The sequence below is a fragment of the Lampris incognitus genome, chromosome 21 (genome assembly GCF_029633865.1).
Source record: "Lampris incognitus isolate fLamInc1 chromosome 21, fLamInc1.hap2, whole genome shotgun sequence".
In the NCBI taxonomy this organism is placed as follows: Eukaryota; Metazoa; Chordata; class Actinopteri; order Lampriformes; family Lampridae; genus Lampris; species Lampris incognitus.
The window spans coordinates 27811595-27833327 of record NC_079231.1 but is presented as its reverse complement, the minus strand read 5'-3'; the positions used below and the strand labels follow the sequence as shown (position 1 = coordinate 27833327).

The following is a 21733-nucleotide window of genomic DNA, read 5'->3' as shown; positions in this document are numbered from 1 at the left end:
CAAAACAAGATAATTATCGAAAACCAAACTATTCCACACTTGGCTTCCTGTATCCTTTTCTATGTCTGTGTACAGAAATATTCCTATGCAGAATTCCTATGCATTACTATTCTGTCCTACGTGTTTGTGTCCATGTATAGACAGGCCGACAGATAGCCAACATGAAGAATCCCAAAGAAATACAGAGTGCCGGTCCAAGTTGAGGAACTTGACTGAAGAACTTTGAGAATTCAACCCTTTTTTGTAAAACTGTATAGGGGGGCAATACAGAGAAAGAATGTTTCAATAAACATTGCATATATTATAAAATGTTATTACATGTCTATGACATAACTACATAACACATGTAAATAACTGCACATGACTGCATGTAAATAATAATTGTAGGCTACATAACTGCATGTAAATAGCTGTACATAACCTAGGAATGACGAAATCACACATGAATTATGAATGACTTATGAACTAATTGTAAATAATGTACATATAACATAGATCAATATGCTATAATATAGGCGGAATACGGGCAGACAGAATAACGTGACATTTCTACCACGGAGCTGACACAGCTAACTAGCAACCGAAAGCCTGGCTGGCTAACTAGCTAACAGAAAATGGGAGAAGCTAACGTTACACATAGCTATTTTCATATTAACATGAATACAACGAAGTTCTTATTACAGACATCATCAATCACTTAAATAATGTCACAACTGAACTTACAGACGATGCTCTCCAAGGCACAAACGTAGATAGAAGCAATAAACACAGGAGCTGGGCAAACATATGAAACTCCGCATGGAAAGCTGGACTGTACTGCTACCATGACTGCCAGGCAGCAAACTATTCCCTGAAGTAAAGTCGCGTGAGGGAGGCTAGAGGGAGTAAATAAACTTCAAAATAAAAGTACTCTTCTCACATTCTAATAAAGTAACGTCACAATTACATTAATGTAATGTAATGTAATCTCCCAGAGACAATAAAAGGGCTTTTCTCTTATAATTCGAGTCTAAAGGAATACTTTGTCCCTGATGTGGTGAGGATGCTTGGTCCTTACATAATGCTTGGTTTTTAACCAGCAGCAGGATGAAGTAGTGCCCCAGTGATCTTGGCACCTTGATGCCCGCGGTGCCAACTGACCCCCCCCGACTGACGGTGTCGTGGACAACATGAATATACATGAGCTGGACCTCTGCATGGGATGGCTGTTCGTGTGTTTGTGTGTGGATTTATGTGTCACTTAACATGCACATGTTCACCTTACTGCAGTACGTTGGAAAATGTGCAAGTTTGAGCTACAATTATCAGTATTTCAACTGGACATCACATGTCCTGTGTTGAATTCCATAAGCCTCGGGCTTCTCATCCCCAGCCCCAAAAAAGAACATCACCAAGCTCTGATTTGAATTTAATTTTATTTAATGAACACAGTAGTTCAAAACCACAGCACGGAAACACAAGTTATACAATGGGGACTGGACTGCCGTGTTCAGTGTCAAGTTTCCCTGAAAAATCAACACACTGGTTCTAGGTCAGTGATGTATGCATGATGGAGAGAGAGAGAGAGAGAGAGAGAGAGAGAGAGAGAGAGAGAGAGAGAGAGAGAGAGAGAGAGAGAGAGAGAGAGAGAGAGAGAGAGAGAGAGAGAGAGAGAGAGAGAGAGAGAGAGAGAGAGAGAGAGAGAGAGAGAGAGAGAGAGAGATGTTTACTTCATGTTTGGGCCTTCTGACTGCTGACTCTGACTTTTTGGTCCTCGGTCCAGACGTGTGGCTTGACAGGAAGTCATTGGCTCAATATGAGCTTCCTGCCATGGTCTGAGTCTTAAATGGAGAAAAAAAATAAAAGAGAAATTGTAACAGCTGCAGTTTCTCGTGCTTTGTTATTAAAAGGAAATGGACAGGGTTATCCTGTTCCTCCAACCCATATCCAGGAAGCTTTTTGTTAACATGCATCAGCAGGTCAAGAGCTTTCAAGAGCTTCTTATAGACTCCTGGTTCTGCTTTCCAAACATATAAATCTGTACTGTTACCCATTTAAACATGCTGTCACCAATTTAAACATATAAATCTGTACTGCTGCCCATTTAAACAGCTAAATCTATACTGTCACCCATTTAAAGATATAAACCTGTACTGTCACCCATTTAAACTTATAAATCTATGTTGTCACCCATTCAAACATATAAATCTATACTGTCACCCATTTAAACATATAAATCTATACTGTCAACCATTTAAACATGTAAATTTATATTGTCACCCATTCAAATATATAAATCTGCACTGTCACCCCTTTAAACATATAAATCTATAGGTCACACATTTAAACATGTAAATCTATAGGTCACCCATTTAAACATATAAATCTGTACTGACACCAATTTAAACATATAAATATGTACTGTCACCCATTTAAACATATAAATCTGTACTGTCACCCATTTAAATATATAAATCTATAGGTCACCCATTTAAACATATAAATCTGTACTGTCACCAATTTAAACATATAAATATGTACTGTCACCCATTTAAACATATAAATCTGTACTGTCACCAATTTAAACATATAAATCTGTACCTTCACCCATTTAGATATATAAATCAATACTGTCCCCCATTCAAACATATAAATCTAAACTGTCACCCATTTAAATATATAAATCTATAGGTCACCCATTTAAACATATAAATCTATATAAATCTGTACTGTCACCCATTTAAGCATATAAATATATAGGTCACCAATTTAAACATATAAATCTGTACTGCCGCCCATTTAAACAGCTAAATCTATACTGTCACCCATTTAAAGATATAAACCTGTACTGTCACCCATTTAAACTTATAAATCTATGTTGTCACCCATTCAAACATATAAATCTATACTGTCACCCATTTAAACATATAAATCTATACTGTCAACCATTTAAACATGTAAATTTATATTGTCACCCATTCAAATATATAAATCTGCACTGTCACCCCTTTAAACATATAAATCTATAGGTCACACATTTAAACATGTAAATCTATAGGTCACCCATTTAAACATATAAATCTGTACTGACACCCATTTAAATTCCATTGGCTGAATGTGACTGAAACATAGACTATAGAACAAAGAGGAACTTAGGCTGCTGTTCTTCTGTTTTTAAAGTCAATAACCGTACTGACAATAACACTACTGACAACACTACTTACAATAACACTACTGACAATAACACTACTGACAACACTACTTACAATAACATTACTGACAACAACACTAATGACAACACTATTTACAATAACATTTCTGACAACACTACTTACAATAACATTACTGACAACAACACTACTGACACTACTACTTACAATAACATTACTGACAACAACACTACTGACAACGCTACTTAAAATAACACTACTGACAATATAACTACTGACAATAACATTACTGAAAATTACACTACTGAAAACACTACTTAAAATAACACTACTGACAATAACACTACTGACAATAACACTACTGACAACACTACTTAAAATAACACTACTGACAACACTACTTAAAATAACACTACTGACAATAACACTACTGACAACACTACTTACAACACAACTTAAAATAACACTACTGACAACACTACTGACAACACTACTTACAATAACACTACTGACAACACTACTGACAATAACACTACTGACAATAACACTACTTACAATAACACTACTGACAACACTACTTAAAATAACACTACTGACAACAACACCACTGACAACACTACTTAAAATAACATTACTGACAACAACACTAATGACAACACTACTTACAATAACACTACTGACAATAACACTAATGACAACACTACTGACAATAACGCTACTGACAACACTACTTACAATAACACTACTGACAACACTACTTACAATAACACTACTGACAACACTACTTACAATAACACTACTGACAACACTACTTACAATAACACTACTGACAACACTACTTACAATAACACTACTGACAACACCACTTACAATAACACTACTGACAACACTACTGACAATAACACTACTGACAATAACACTACTTACAATAACACTACTGACAACACTACTTAAAATAACACTACTGACAACAACACCACTGACAACACTACTTAAAATAACATTACTGACAACAACACTAATGACAACACTACTTACAATAACACTACTGACAATAACACTAATGACAACACTACTGACAATAACGCTACTGACAACACTACTTACAATAACACTACTGACAATAACACTACTGACAACACTACTTACAATAACACTACTGAGATTAACACTAAAGACAATAACACTACTGACAATAACACCACTGACAACACTACTTACAATAACACTACTGACAACACTACTTACAATAACACTACTGACAATAACACTACTGACAACACTACTTGCAATAACACTACTTACAATAACACTACTGACAACACTACTTACAATAACACTACTGACAATAACACTACTGACAACACTACTTACAATAACAATACTAACAATAACACTACTGACAACACTACTTATAATAACACTACTGACAACACTACTTACAATAACACTACTGAAAATAACACTAATGACAATAACACTTCTTACAATAACATTACTGACAACACTACTTACGATAACACTACTGACAACAACACTACTGACAACACTACTTAAAATAACACTACTGACAGCGCTACTTACAATAACACTACTGACAACAACACTACTGGCAACACTACTTACAATAACACTACTGACAATAACACTACTGACAACACTACTTACAATAACACTACTGACAACAACACTACTGACAACACTACTTACAATAACACTACTGACAAAACCACTGACAATAACACTACTGACAACACTACTTAAAATAACACTACTGACAATAACACTAACGACAATAACGATACTTACAATAACACTACTGACAACACTACTGACAACAACACTACTGACAACACTACTTACAATAACACTACTGACAACACTACTTACAATAACACTACCGACAATAACACTAATGACAACACTACTTACAATAACACTACCGACAATAACACTACTGACAACACTACTTAAAATAACACTACTGACAATACTACTTAAAATAACACTACTGTCAACACTACTTACAATAACACTACTGACAATAACACTAATGACAACGATACTTACAATAACACTACCGACAATAACACTACTGACAACACTACTTACAGTAACACTACTGACAATAACACTATTGACAACACTACTTACAATAACACTACTGACAATAACACTACTGACAACACTACTTACAATAACACTACTTACAATAACACTACTGACAACACTACTTAAAATAACACCACTGACAACAACACTACTGACAACACTACTTAAAATAACACTAATAAACAACAACACTACTGACAACACTACTTACAATAACACTACTGACAACACTACTTAAAATAACACTACTGACAACACTACTTAAAATAACACTACTGACAATAACACTACTGACAATAACACTACTGACAACACTACTTAAAATAACACTACTGACAACACTACTTAAAATAACACTACTGACAATAACACTACTGACAACACTACTTACAACACAACTTAAAATAACACTACTGACAACACTACTGACAACACTACTTACAATAACACTACTGACAACACTACTGACAATAACACTACTGACAATAACACTACTTACAATAACACTACTGACAACACTACTTAAAATAACACTACTGACAACAACACCACTGACAACACTACTTAAAATAACATTACTGACAACAACACTAATGACAACACTACTTACAATAACACTACTGACAATAACACTAATGACAACACTACTGACAATAACGCTACTGACAACACTACTTACAATAACACTACTGACAACACTACTTACAATAACACTACTGACAACACTACTTACAATAACACTACTGACAACACTACTTACAATAACACTACTGACAACACTACTTACAATAACACTACTGACAACACCACTTACAATAACACTACTGACAACACTACTGACAATAACACTACTGACAATAACACTACTTACAATAACACTACTGACAACACTACTTAAAATAACACTACTGACAACAACACCACTGACAACACTACTTAAAATAACATTACTGACAACAACACTAATGACAACACTACTTACAATAACACTACTGACAATAACACTAATGACAACACTACTGACAATAACGCTACTGACAACACTACTTACAATAACACTACTGACAATAACACTACTGACAACACTACTTACAATAACACTACTGAGATTAACACTAAAGACAATAACACTACTGACAATAACACCACTGACAACACTACTTACAATAACACTACTGACAACACTACTTACAATAACACTACTGACAATAACACTACTGACAACACTACTTGCAATAACACTACTTACAATAACACTACTGACAACACTACTTACAATAACACTACTGACAATAACACTACTGACAACACTACTTACAATAACAATACTAACAATAACACTACTGACAACACTACTTATAATAACACTACTGACAACACTACTTACAATAACACTACTGAAAATAACACTAATGACAATAACACTTCTTACAATAACATTACTGACAACACTACTTACAATAACACTACTGACAATAACACTAATGACAACACTACTTACAATAACACTACCGACAATAACACTACTGACAACACTACTTAAAATAACATTACTGACAACAACACTAATGACAACACTACTTACAATAACACTTCTGACAATAACACTACTGACAACACTACTTACAATAACACTACTGACAATAACACTAATGACAACACTACTTACAATAACACTACTGACAATAACACTACTGACAACACTACTTGCAATAACACTACTGACAATAACACTACTGACAACACTACTTACAATAACACTACTGACAATAACACTACTGACAACACTACTTGCAATAACACTACTGACAATAACACTACTGACAACACTACTTACAATAACACTTCTAACAATAACACTACTGACAAGACTACTTACAATAACACTACTGACAACAACACTACTGACAACATTACTTACAATAACACTACTGACAATAACACTACTGACAACACTACTTACAATAACACTACTGACAATAACACTACTGACAATAACACTACTGACAACACTACTTAATATAACACTACTGACAATAACACTACTTAAAATAACACTACTGACAATAACACTACTGACAACACTACTTAATATAACACTACTGACAATAACACTACTGACAACACTACTTACAATAACACTACTGACAACACAACTTAAAATAACACTACTGACAATAACACTACTGACAACACTACTTACAATAACACTACTGACAATAACACTACTGACAACACTACTTACAATAACACTACTGACAATAACACTACTGACAACACTACTTACAATAACACGACTGACAACACTACTGACAACACTACTTACAATAACACTACTGACAACACTACTGACAATAACACTACTGACAACACTACTTAAAATAACACTACTGACAACAACACTACTGACAACACTACTTACAATAACACGACTGACAACACTACTGACAATAACACTACTGACAACACTACTTAAAATAACACTACTGACAACACTACTTAAAATAACACTACTGACAACAACACTACTGACAACACTACTTACAATAACACGACTGACAACACTACTGACAATAACACTACTGACAACACTACTTAAAATAACACTACTGACAACAACACTACTGACAACACTACTTACAATAACACTACTGACAATAACACTACTGACAACACTACTTACAATAACACTACTGACAATAACACTACTGACAACACTACTTACAGTAACACTACTGACAATAACACTTCTGACAACACTACTTACAATAACACTACTGACAGCACTACTTACAATTACACTACTGACAACACTGCTTAAAATAACACCACTGACAACAACACTACTGACAACACTACTTAAACTAACACTACTGACAACAACACTACTGACAACACTACTTACAATAACACTACTGACAATAACACTACTGACAACACTACTGACAATAACACTTCTGACAACACTACTTACAATAACACGACTGACAACACTACTGACAATAACACTACTGACAACACTACTTAAAATAACACTACTGACAACAACACTACTGACAACACTACTTACAATAACACTACTGACAATAACACTACTGACAACACTACTTACAGTAACACTACTGACAATAACACTTCTGACAACACTACTTACAATAACACTACTGACAGCACTACTGACAACAACACTACTGACAACACTACTTACAATAACACTACTGACAACAACACTACTGACAACACTACTTACAATAACACTACTGACAACACTACTGACAATAACACTACTGACAACACTACTTAAAATAACACTACTGACAACAATACTACTGACAACACTACTTACAATAACACTACTGACAACAACACTACTGACAACACTACTTACAATAACACTACTGACAACACTACTTACAATAACACTTCTGACAACAACACTACTGACAACACTAATTACAATGACACTACTGACAACACTACTTGCAATAACACTACTGACAACACTACTTACAATAACACTACTGAAAACAACACTACTGACAACACTACTGACAACAACACTACTGACAACACTACTTACAATAACACTACTGACAATAACACTACTGACAACACTACTTACAATAACACTACTGACAACACTACTTACAATAACACTACTGACAATAACACTACTGACAACACTACTTACAATAACACTACTGACAATAACACTACTGACAACAGTACTTACAATAACACTACTGACAATAACACTAATGACAACACTACTTACAATAACTCTACTGACAACACTACTTACAATAACATTACTGACAACAACACTACTGACAACACTACTTAAAATAACATTACTGACAACAACACTAATGACAACACTACTTACAATAACACTACTGACAATAACACTACTTACAATAACACTACTGACAACACTACTTACAATAACACTACAAACAATAACACTACTGACAACACTACTTACAATAACACTACTGACAACACTACTTACAATAACACTACAAACAACAACACTACTGACAACACTACTTACAATAACACTACTGACAACACTACTGACAATAACACTACTGACAACACTACTTAAAATAACACTACTGACAACAACACTACTGACAACACTACTTACAATAACACTACTGACAATAACACTACTGACAACACTACTTACAATAACACTACTGACAATAACACTAATGACAATAACACTTCTTACAATAACACTACTGACAACACTACTTACAATAACACTACTGACAACACTACTTAAAATAACACTACTGACAACACTACTTACAATAACACTACTGACAATAACACTAATGACAATAACACTTCTTACAATAACACTACTGACAACACTACTTACAATAACACTACTGACAACACTACTTACAATAACACTACTGACAACACTACTTACAATAACACCACTGACAACAATACTACTGACAACACTACTTACAATAAGACTACTGATAACAATACTACTGACAACACTACTTACAATAACACCACTGACAATAACACTACTGACAACACTACTTACAATAACACTACTGACAACAACACTACTGACAACACTACTTACAATAACACTACTGACAACACTACTGACAATAACACTACTGACAATAACACTACTGACAACACTACTTACAATAACACTACTGACAATAACACTACTGACAACAACACTACTGACAACACTACTTACAATAACACTACTGACAACACTACTTACAATAACACTACTGACAATAACACTACTGACAACAGTACTTACAATAACACTACTGACAATAACACTAATGACAACACTACTTACAATAACTCTACTGACAACACTACTTACAATAACATTACTGACAACAACACTACTGACAACACTACTTAAAATAACATTACTGACAACAACACTAATGACAACACTACTTACAATAACACTACTGACAATAACACTACTTACAATAACACTACTGACAACACTACTTACAATAACACTACAAACAATAACACTACTGACAACACTACTTACAATAACACTACTGACAACACTACTTACAATAACACTACAAACAACAACACTACTGACAACACTACTTACAATAACACTACTGACAACACTACTGACAATAACACTACTGACAACACTACTTAAAATAACACTACTGACAACAACACTACTGACAACACTACTTACAATAACACTACTGACAATAACACTACTGACAACACTACTTACAATAACACTACTGACAATAACACTAATGACAATAACACTTCTTACAATAACACTACTGACAACACTACTTACAATAACACTACTGACAACACTACTTAAAATAACACTACTGACAACACTACTTACAATAACACTACTGACAATAACACTAATGACAATAACACTTCTTACAATAACACTACTGACAACACTACTTACAATAACACTACTGACAACACTACTTACAATAACACTACTGACAACACTACTTACAATAACACCACTGACAACAATACTACTGACAACACTACTTACAATAAGACTACTGACAACAATACTACTGACAACACTACTTACAATAACACCACTGACAATAACACTACTGACAACACTACTTACAATAACACTACTGACAACAACACTACTGACAACACTACTTACAATAACACTACTGACAACACTACTGACAATAACACTACTGACAACACTACTTAAAATAACACTACTGACAACAACACTACTGACAACACTACTTACAATAACACTACTGACAATAACACTACTGACAACAACACTACTGACAACACTACTTACAATAACACTACTGACAACACTACTTACAATAACACTACTGACAACACTACTTAAAATAACACTACTGACAACAACACTACTGACAACACTACTTAAAATAACACTACTGACAACAACACTACTGACAACACTACTTACAATAACACTACTGACAATAACACTACTGACAACACTACTTACAATAACACTACTGACAACACTACTTACAATAACACTTCTGACAACAACACTACTGACAACACTAATTACAATAACACTACTGACAACGCTACTGAAAATAACACTACTGACAACAACACTACTGAAAATCATTGAAAATTGACAGTTGATGATTGCTTGTGGCATGAAACAGGCTTGTACCGTCTCATAAAGAATTTACTTGACTCTGGATTATTTTGCTCCTTATCTGTTGAGCACTTTCCCTACCGTTGAGTGTTTGTTTTAATAAAGGTATATATATATAGAAGTTAGAAACAATGCACTGCTCTGGTTCACCAGTTACCTTAAAGACAACAGTTCGTGTCCTACAATGGAACGAATTCTACTTTTCTTCCCATACTCTATGGCATACCACAAGGCTCAGTTATTTGGCCTTTTTTATTTCTGATATATATTAATGACATTAATTAATTAAAATTTAAGCGCATTGTTTCTAAATCTAAGACGTGAAAGCTTCTGAAGTGCAATATGGTGATTGTGTCAAATGCCTTAGATACATCTAAAAAAATACCTATACTAGTGTTTTCCTTCCTATCTCTAGGTTTGTATATTTAATCAATTAGATGCGCCCTGTGATGGCCTGGCGGCCTGTCCAGGGTGTCTCCCCTCCTGCCACCCAATGACTGCTGGGATAGGCTCCAGCATCCCCACGACCCTGAGAGCAGGGTAAGCGGTTTAGATGATGAGTGGATAGATGGATTGATTTGTGTGTGTATGTGTGGGTGTGTGTGTGTGTGTATTTGGAGACTTTATACACTACCGTTCAAAAGTTTGGGATCACCCAAACAATTTTGTGTTTTCCATGAAAAGTCACACTTATTCACCACCATATGTTGTGAAATGAATAGAAAATAGAGTCAAGACATTGACAAGGTTAGAAATAATGATTTGTATTTGAAATAAGATTTTTTTTACATCAAACTTTGCTTTCGTCAAAGAATCCTCCATTTGCAGCAATTACAGCATTGCAGACCTTTGGCATTCTAGCTGTTAATTTGTTGAGGTAATCTGGAGAAATTGCACCCCCACGCTTCCAGAAGCAGCTCCCACAAGTTGGATTGGTTGGATGGGCACTTCTTTGAGCAGATTGAGTTTCTGGAGCATCACATTTGTGGGGTCAATTAAGCGCTCAAAATGGCCAGAAAAAGAGAACTTTCATCTGACACTCGACAGTCTATTCTTGTTCTTAGAAATGAAGGCTATTCCATGCGAGAAATTGCTAAGAAATTGAAGATTTCCTACACCGGTGTGTACTACTCCCTTCAGAGGACAGCACAAACAGGCTCTAACCAGAGTAGAAAAAGAAGTGGGAGGCCGCGTTGCACAACTGAGCAAGAAGATAAGTACATTAGAGTCTCTAGTTTGAGAAACAGACGCCTCACAGGTCCCCAACTGGCATCTTCATTAAATAGTACCTGTTAGAGCCTGTTTGTGCTGTCCTCTGAAGGGAGTAGTACACACCGGTGTAGGAAATCTTCAATTTCTTAGCAATTTCTCGCATGGAATAGCCTTCATTTCTAAGAACAAGAATAGACTGTCGAGTTTCAGATGAAAGTTCTCTTTTTCTGGCCATTTTGAGCGTTTAATTGACCCCACAAATGTGATGCTCCAGAAACTCAATCTGCTCAAAGAAGTGCCCATCCAACCAATCCAACTTGTGGGAGCTGCTTCTGGAAGCGTGGGGTGCAATTTCTCCAGATTACCTCAACAAATTAACAGCTAGAATGCCAAAGGTCTGCAATGCTGTAATTGCTGCAAATGGAGGATTCTTTGACGAAAGCAAAGTTTGATGTAAAAAAAATCTTATTTCAAATACAAATCATTATTTCTAACCTTGTCAATGTCTTGACTCTATTTTCTATTCATTTCACAACATATGGTGGTGAATAAGTGTGACTTTTCATGGAAAACACAAAATTGTTTGGGTGATCCCAAACTTTTGAACGGTAGTGTAAATGTACCTTTTATTTTGCCAAAATCTTTCAAAGGACGTTCTTTCTTCGTTAACATGGTGAGAGGAGGGCAGAGATTTATTGAAACTGTCACTGTTCTGTCCTTCTGACAATTTATCATGAGTCGTGGGTTGCATTATGAAAAAAAAACACTCATGATGAACTTGTTCCTCTTTAAATAAATTTATTTTTTTCTGCAGGTTGCTATCCATAATCAATACAGACAAAAGCAATACTCTACTACCAGAAATGTAAATCATCATCTCTTGTGGGCATCACAACAGCATATTGAGCTATGTACAATGGAAGACAACAACACATTCATACCGCCTCAGTCCAACACCGTCCTCACGTAGGAATCTGTCCATGTAGAGAAACGGGGATAGCACTGTTAAAACCATTTAAGATCAGAGTTTCCAGTGGGGAAAAAAACAAATTAAAATAAAATAACAGTTGGCAATAAGAGATATTTTCCAAGAGTAAAATCGTTTCCTTTCTTCACACAGTAGAAACATGATCAACGCGTTACATTTGGTTCCGTGGTTGTAAACTAGACTGTATTAATTTCACTATTGCATATGCCATCGGGTAAAGTGTGTCAACAAGGCAGAGATCTCTGCAGTAAAATAGATTCTCATCTTGCAACAGACGGTGTGGGAGAAAAGCATACAGTACACTTTACAACCCCAACGCAAAAACACCCGTACCCTCTGCAGAACTCGGTAGCCCAGGACTTTACACAGGAACATCGTAGGTCAACTCTAGGTACTCTATGCATACCAATAGACTTCTCTCAGTTAAACTCCTTTACATATACACAATATATACAATCAAGATAAATAGATACCTTAAGTGTGGTAGATTCTTATATTATTACTCTGTCAAAATCACTTGCCACAATACTTCTCTGTGGTGTACACACTGAGTGCTCAGCAATACATTCAGACATGATTCGTGTTTTACAATATATGCTAACGCATGGTGGGCCAGGCTGGGCTGGCACAGTCTGAGCTGGCACAGTCTGAGCTGGCACAGGGGACAACGTGGAAATAAAAGATGCCAAGAGCAACCGTTCTATTGCCACCGGCCTCAATGGGCACATCTATTCTCTTCAACGGCTCTTCTCTGTGGTGGAATATACCCCTTTCTCTGTTACATGCTCTGGCTAGCACAGCTACTGATGCCGGTGGTCCCGTTCTGTTTCAGATTGGCAAGACCGTTTTTTCTTTTTGTTAGTGACTCATTGACAAGTTTTCCAACTCGGTCGTGACTTGACATCATCATGGCTGGCTGTAAAACTAGCGTACCATATGAAAGGTGTCACAGCATTTGCAGCCTGCACTGAGCGAAACAGCAGGCGTGATTGTAAGAGTGTTGGGGGGGTTATGGGGGTGATGAGGGGGATGGGGTTATGGGGGTGATGGGTGTTATGGGGTTGGGGTGATGTAGGATGTAAGTGATGGGTGGGTGGGGTGATGGGTGGATAGGGGATGGGTGGATTGGGTGATGGGGTGATGGGTGGATGGGGATGGGGGGTTGGGGGGTCGGGGGGTGGGTGATGGGGGGGATGTGTGGATGGGAGTGATGGGTGGATAGGGGATGGGGTGATGGGGGGTTTAGGTTCCAGTGGAAGGTGTGCTGCAGTCAGGTGCAGTGTCGGGGTGTGGGTCAGGGTAACAGCCATGCAGAACTTGTGCAAACATTAGGATTTATAACTACTTAAGTGAAACGCTTCGATTGGATGAAAAAATAAACTAGGTTTGAATAAATAAGAAATTAGTAATTAGGAAAATACTTTCATATCAATTAAATAAATCAGATCTCCAGAAGCCCTACTGTGCAATTCTGAAATAATATCAATATTTTTTTTTTGTTTTGTTAATTATACATTACACTTTTCACCTTTTCACAAGAGAATAACAATGTAGAGACATGACTGGTTATTCAGCTTATATTTCATAGAAAACATAAAGACATCTGAGACATTAAGGCATTGCGTTGGTCTTATCAAACATTCATCTTCCAAAAATAAATAACAACTCTGCTGTAAATATATATTCATATAGTCCTGTGCTGAGTGTACCTCTCAGGCTGCATGTGCTTGCTCCTTGTGAGGTAGAGCAGTTCTGTGGTTGGTGTAACTGACACACTGAGGCCTTTACGGACATCCTCGCTGGTCGTACATTATCTTGTACACACACACACACACACACACACACACAGCCGTCAACCCATCCATGGATCAATAAATACTGAACAGGAACCTGTAAGAGTGTTGTTGTCTGACAGCATTTTCTTCTTTGTTTAGTGTGAAAATGTGGGTCACAGGGAAAATGGCCTCGTAACGCACAGCCCAACTCAAGACACACAACACACACTTGTCACACACCTGTCACACACATGTCCTCCCTTCAGCTAATGTAGGACATGCATAGATGGTGACTTCAAAGAGAGAGCAAGAGTGTGTGTGTTTGTGTGTGTGTGTGTGTGTGTGTGTGTGGACAGTCCTGGGGCGTAGGCTGACCTCTCCAGACAGCCAGTAGAAGTTAAGTTTGTGTGTGTGTGTGTGTGTGTGTGTGTGTGTGTGTGTGTGTGTGTGTGTGTGTGTGTGTGTGTCGTTTCAGCAGCAGGGCAGGTCGGGCAGGTTCTACCTCCAGCCGGGTTGTGTTGTGAGAAGGTCTGTGGAGGTTCCTCTAGTCTGGAACAGAGGTGAAAACATAACGGTGTTAGCATTGAGCTAGCAGAACAGAGGTAAAACATAACAGTTTTAGCACTGAGCTAGCAGAACAGAGGTGAAAACATAACGGTGTTAGCACTGAGCTAGCAGAACAGAGGTAAAAACATAACGGTGTTAGCATTGAGCTAGCAAGACAGAGGTAAAAACATAACGGTGTTAGCATTGAGCTATCAGAACAGAGGTGAAAACATAACGGTGTTAGCACTGAGCTAGCAGAACAGAGGTAAAAACATAACGGTTTTAGCACTGAGCTAGCAGAACAGAGGTGAAAACATAACGGTGTTAGCACTGAGCTAGCAGAACAGAGGTGAAAACAACGGTGTTAGCACTGAGCAAGCAGAACAGAGGTAAAAACATAACGGTGTTAGCACTGAGCTAGCAGAACAGAGGTGAAAACACAACGGTGTTAGCACTGAGCTAGCAGAACAGAGGTGAAAACATAACGGTGTTAGCACTGAGCTAGCAGAACAGAGGTAAAAACATAACGGTGTTAGCACTGAGCAAGCAGAACAGAGGTAAAAACATAACGGTGTTAGCACTGAGCTAGCAGAACAGAGGTAAAAACATAACAGTTTTAGCACTAAGCTAGCAGAACAGAGGTGAAAACATAACGGTGTTAGCACTGAGCTAGCAGAACAGAGCTGAAAACACAACGGTGTTAGCACTGAGCTAGCAGAACAGAGGTAAAAACATAACGGTGTTAGCACTGAGCTAGCAGAACAGAGGTGAAAACATAACGGTGTTAGCACTGAGCTAGCAGAACAGAGGTAAAAACATAACGGTGTTAGCACTGAGCTAGCAGAACAGAGGTGAAAACATAACGGTGTTAGCACTGAGCTAGCAGAACAGTTAGCAGTTCCGCTGATCTGCGGAGTAACAACGTGCCCTGCATAGGTGCACTTATGCGAAGGAATACGGACATTCTGCGGGTGAGAGAAAGTAGTTCCAGGTGAGAGGGCCGTCTGGCGGCAGGATACCGCGGTGACAATATTCCAAACGCAGCGCACACTCACACGGGTTGTGTTTTTTAGCCTCCACTTCCTCCTCCTACCTCCACCCTGGGAGTGCACAGACTCCCACCTACTGCAGGTAACACCCTGACTGCCGATACGTACCCCATGCACCCCACCTCAAAACAACCCAGCGACCACTTTGAAGGGAAGAGACAGACAACAGAAGGTAACGACCCTACTGTACGTTTCCCACTCAGCCCAGGCAAAGCCTGCTGGAGGGAGCGCTGTAACCACGTGATGCGGCGTAACCACGTGATGCGGCGTAACCACGTGATGCGGCGTTATTCTAACAGCCCCATGATTCAGCTGGGTCAGACTCTACTGCTGCTGGCCGTGCACTTTAAGTCATTCCATTTTTAGGCTTTGGAAGTGATTTATCTTAACTAAAAATAATTCCACTCAGATGATCTAGTGCCTTGAACATCATGCACTTTATTTTTATTTTCTGCTTTACACAAAATTCAACGTTCATTTAAAGACAGTCTTGTTTGTGTTGCTGTAAAGTTTGGCGCAACATTTTTTTTACATTTACTGCAACCGAACATCGGCCCCAAATATTGGCTACCAGCCTCCATAACTTACGAATAATCAGTGTCAGTATCAGCCCTGAAAAACCATATCGGGGGTCCACCCTAATACAGCACGAGCATCAGCGGTAAAGGTGTTTCACCCAGCAGAAGGAAGAGCCCCTAACGGACTGAAGACCACTGACAGGCTACACTACAAATAGTCCACCCGACATGACTGTGTCAGTGTGTGTGTCAGTGTGTGTGTGTGTTGGGGGCTGCAAGTGGGCATGAAGAGAAGTCAGATTGTGACAGAGGACCAACTCAGCATGGGGGGAGGGGGTGTATCTGCCAACAGCCATTATTACCTAACGTTCGGTAAGAAAAAAATGGAAGATGGAGGGGGGTATAACCTCGAGGGGAAGACGGGGGGTATAACTTCAGGGGAAGATGGAGGGGGGTATAACGTCAGGAGAAACATGGAGGGGGGTAAAACGTCAGGGGGAAGATGGAGGGGGGTATAACCTCAAGGGGAAGATGGAGGGGGTATAACTTCAGGGGAAGATGGAGGGGGGTATAACCTCGAGGGGAAGATGGAGGGGGTATAACTTCAGGGGAAGATGGGGGGGGGTATAACATCAGGGGGAACATGGAGGGGGGTAAAACCTCAACAGGAAAATGGAGGGGGGTATAACCTCGAGGGGAAGATGGAGGGGGTATAACCTCGAGGGGAAGATGGAGGGGGTATAACCTCGAGGGGAAGATGGAGGGGGGTATAACCTCGAGAGGAAGATGGAGGGGGGTATAATTTTGGGGGTATACTGTCAGGGGATGGGTCATTCCTGGAGTCCTGCTCTTTTGCTGTGACCACACGTTAAGCTGGAGTTCTGCACATGAGGCAGTAACAGACACTGCACACTGCCCGTTTAGCCCAGACGCCATTTCATTCCCTTTGGCTGTGTCAGACGGAGGGGGAGAGAGACAGCAGAGGGGGAGAGACAGGAGGAAGGAGAAAGAGAGCAGTGGCAAACAGCCCTGCACCACCACTCTGCCTACAGTGACGAGTTATGTCTTCAGTGTATTGTGTACATCATGGCCAACAGCTTTTCTTTGTGCGGCATGGAAAGATTTTCGACTGAGCCTGGGTAGGTGGTTGTGTGTGTGTGTGTGTGTGTGTGTGTGTGTGTGTGTGTGTGTGTGTGTGTGTAGTTAGTTGGGTTAGTGAGTTAGATAAAGCGTCTGCAGCCATGAGGTCAGTGTGTCATCTAGGTTTTTGATACACTGGCTGCATGTCAGGCGGCGGAGGTCTGCATGTCAGGTGGGGGAGGTCTGCAGGTCAGGCAGCGGAGGTCTGCAGGTCAGATGGCGGAGGTCTCCATGTCAGGTGGGGGACGTCTGCATGTCAGGCGGTGGAGGTCTCCATGTCAGGTGGGGGAGGTCTGCATGTCAGGCGGCGGAGGTCTGCATGTCAGGTGGGGGAGGTCTGCAGGTCAGGCAGGGGAGGTCTGCAGGTCAGGCAGCGGAGGTCTGCAGGTCAGATGGCGGAGGTCTCCATGTCAGGTGGGGGAGGTCTGCATGTCAGGCGGTGGAGGTCTCCATGTCAGGTGGGGGAGGTCTGCATGTCAGGCGGCGGAGGTCTGCATGTCAGGTGGGGGAGGTCTGCATGTCAGGTGGGGGAGGTCTGCAGGTCAGGCAGGGGAGGTCTGCAGGTCAGGCAGCGGAGGTCTGCAGGTCAGATGGCGGAGGTCTCCATGTCAGGTGGGGGAGGTCTGCATGTCAGGCGGTGGGGGTTTGCAGGTCAGGCGGTGGAGGTCTGCATGTCAGGCGGTGGAGGTTTGCAGGTCAGGCGGTGGAGGTCTGCATGTCAGGTGGGGGAGGTCTGCATGTCAGGCGGTGGAGGTATCCATGTCAGGTGGGGGAAGTCTGCATGTCAGGCGGTGGAGGTCTCCATGTCAGGTGGGGGAGGTCTGCATGTCAGGCGGTGGAGGTCTCCATGTCAGGTGGGGGAGGTCTGCATGTCAGGCGGTGGAGGTCTCCATGTCAGGTGGGGGAGGTCTGCATGTCAGGCGGTGGGGGTTTGCAGGTCAGGCGGGGGAGGTCTGCATGTCAGGCGGTGGAGGTCTGCATGTCAGGCGGTGGAGGTCTGCATGTCAGGCAGTGGAGGTCTGCATGTCAGGCGGTGGAGGTCTCCATGTCAGGCAGTGGAGGTTTGCAGGTCAGGCGGTGGAGGTCTGCATGTCAGGCGGTGGAGGTTTGCAGGTCAGACGGTGGAGGTCTGCATGTCAGGCGGTGGAGGTTTGCAGGTCAGGCGGTGGAGGTCTCCATGTCAGGTGGGGGAGGTCTGCATGTCAGGCGGCGGAGGTCTGCATGTCAGGTGGGGGAGGTCTGCAGGTCAGGCAGGGGAGGTCTGCAGGTCAGGCGGTGGAGGTCTGCATGTCAGGCGGTGGAGGTCTGCATGTCAGGCGGTGGAGGTTTGCAGGTCAGGCGGTGGAGGTCTCCATGTCAGGTGGGGGAGGTCTGCATGTCAGGCGGCGGAGGTCTGCAGGTCAGGCAGGGGAGGTCTGCAGGTCAGGCAGGGGAGGTCTGCAGGTCAGGTGGGGGAGGTCTGCATGTCAGGCAGGGGAGGTCTGCATGTCAGGTGGGGGAGGTCTCCATGTCAGGCGGTGGAGGTCTGCAGGTCAGACGGTGGAGGTCTGCATGTCAGGCGGTGGAGGTTTGCAGGTCAGGCGGTGGAGGTCTCCATGTCAGGTGGGGGAGGTCTGCATGTCAGGCGGCGGAGGTCTGCATGTCAGGTGGGGGAGGTCTGCAGGTCAGGCAGGGGAGGTCTGCAGGTCAGGCGGTGGAGGTCTGCATGTCAGGCGGTGGAGGTCTGCATGTCAGGCGGTGGAGGTTTGCAGGTCAGGCGGTGGAGGTCTCCATGTCAGGTGGGGGAGGTCTGCATGTCAGGCGGCGGAGGTCTGCAGGTCAGGCAGGGGAGGTCTGCAGGTCAGGCAGGGGAGGTCTGCAGGTCAGGTGGGGGAGGTCTGCATGTCAGGCAGGGGAGGTCTGCATGTCAGGTGGGGGAGGTCTGCATGTCAGGCGGCGGAGGTCTGCAGGTCAGGCAGGGGAGGTCTGCAGGTCAGGCAGGGGAGGTCTGCAGGTCAGGCGGTGGAGGTCTGCATGTCAGGCAGGGGAGGTCTGCATGTCAGGCGGTGGAGGTCTGCATGTCAGGCGGTGGGGGTTTGCATGTCAGGCGGTGGAGGTCTGCATGTCAGGCGGTGGAGGTCTGCATGTCAGGCGGTGGAGGTCTGCATGTCAGGCGGTGGAGGTTTGCAGGTCAGGCGGTGGAGGTCTGCATGTCAGGCGGTGGAGGTTTGCAGGTCAGGCGGTGGAGGTCTGCATGTCGGCTTGCAGGGCAGGATGCATGCACAACGGCTAGCTGATCTCAGCAGGACTGAACTGACTGGTCTGGTGTCTCGTGTAGGACATGTTACCACCCGCGGCTTCTGGTGTCAGATTTCAATCATTTCACTCTTGGGTAAAATCTACAATACCAGAATTCTGCAGGAATCATCACGACATCTGATACAAGTACTGGTGCATCCTTACTGAAAACAGTTACCTTCACTGAACCTACGAGGGCACCTCGGCATGACAACACCTGGACTCCTGCAGGACTCAGAGGACAGGATGATGGAAGAGACAGGAAGCAGTAGAGCAGAGAAGAAGAGGAGAGAGCAGGGAGGAGAATGATTGTTTTGATACTTCTCCTGAGAATCTGAGGTCAACTGGTGCATAGACATATTTCCAGATTTGTATGTGCCATGTGTGAGTCTCTTGGAGACGGCCAGAGAGAGAGAGAGACAGACAGAGACAGACAGACAGAGAGAGAGACATAGAGACACAGACAGACAGACAGACAGACAGATAGAGAGAGGGGGGGGGGGGGGAGAGAGAGAGAGGCAGGTGTCTGTTTCACACTCCATAGACAGAGACAGGCAGACAGACAGAGAGAGACAGACAGAGAGACAGGGAGTGACAGAGAGAGAGAGGCAGGTGTCTGTTTCACACTTCCGAGACAGAAAGGGAGACAGAGAGACAGACAGACAGACAGACAGACAGACAGATAGAGAGAGGGGGGGGGGGAGAGAGAGAGAGAGGCAGAGACAGAGAGACGGTGGGGGCGGGCGGGAGGTGAGACTGAATAGCAGGATACTAGACTGAGGA

The 21733-nt window shown here is 41.3% G+C and overlaps 1 protein-coding gene across 3 annotated transcripts in view; it reads right to left on the bottom strand.

The window, feature by feature from the left end:
• Positions 1–1483: 1483 nt before the first annotated feature.
• The window catches only part of LOC130131457 (insulin receptor substrate 2-like), a 73297-nt gene continuing 53047 nt past the window's right edge, over positions 1484–21733 (bottom strand). Inside the window, exons 3-4 of one of the 3 annotated variants that reach the window (XM_056301136.1) lie at positions 21129–21175; positions 13445–15969 (exon numbers count right to left, since the gene is read on the bottom strand). In XM_056301136.1, coding sequence (XP_056157111.1) covers positions 15919–15969; positions 21129–21175 — 98 coding nt within the window. In that variant the 3' untranslated portion in view covers positions 13445–15918. Of the gene's footprint in view, positions 1821–13444; positions 15970–21128; positions 21176–21733 lie in introns of those variants that run through there. The other 2 variants (XM_056301137.1, XM_056301138.1) reach the window with 2 other exon arrangements.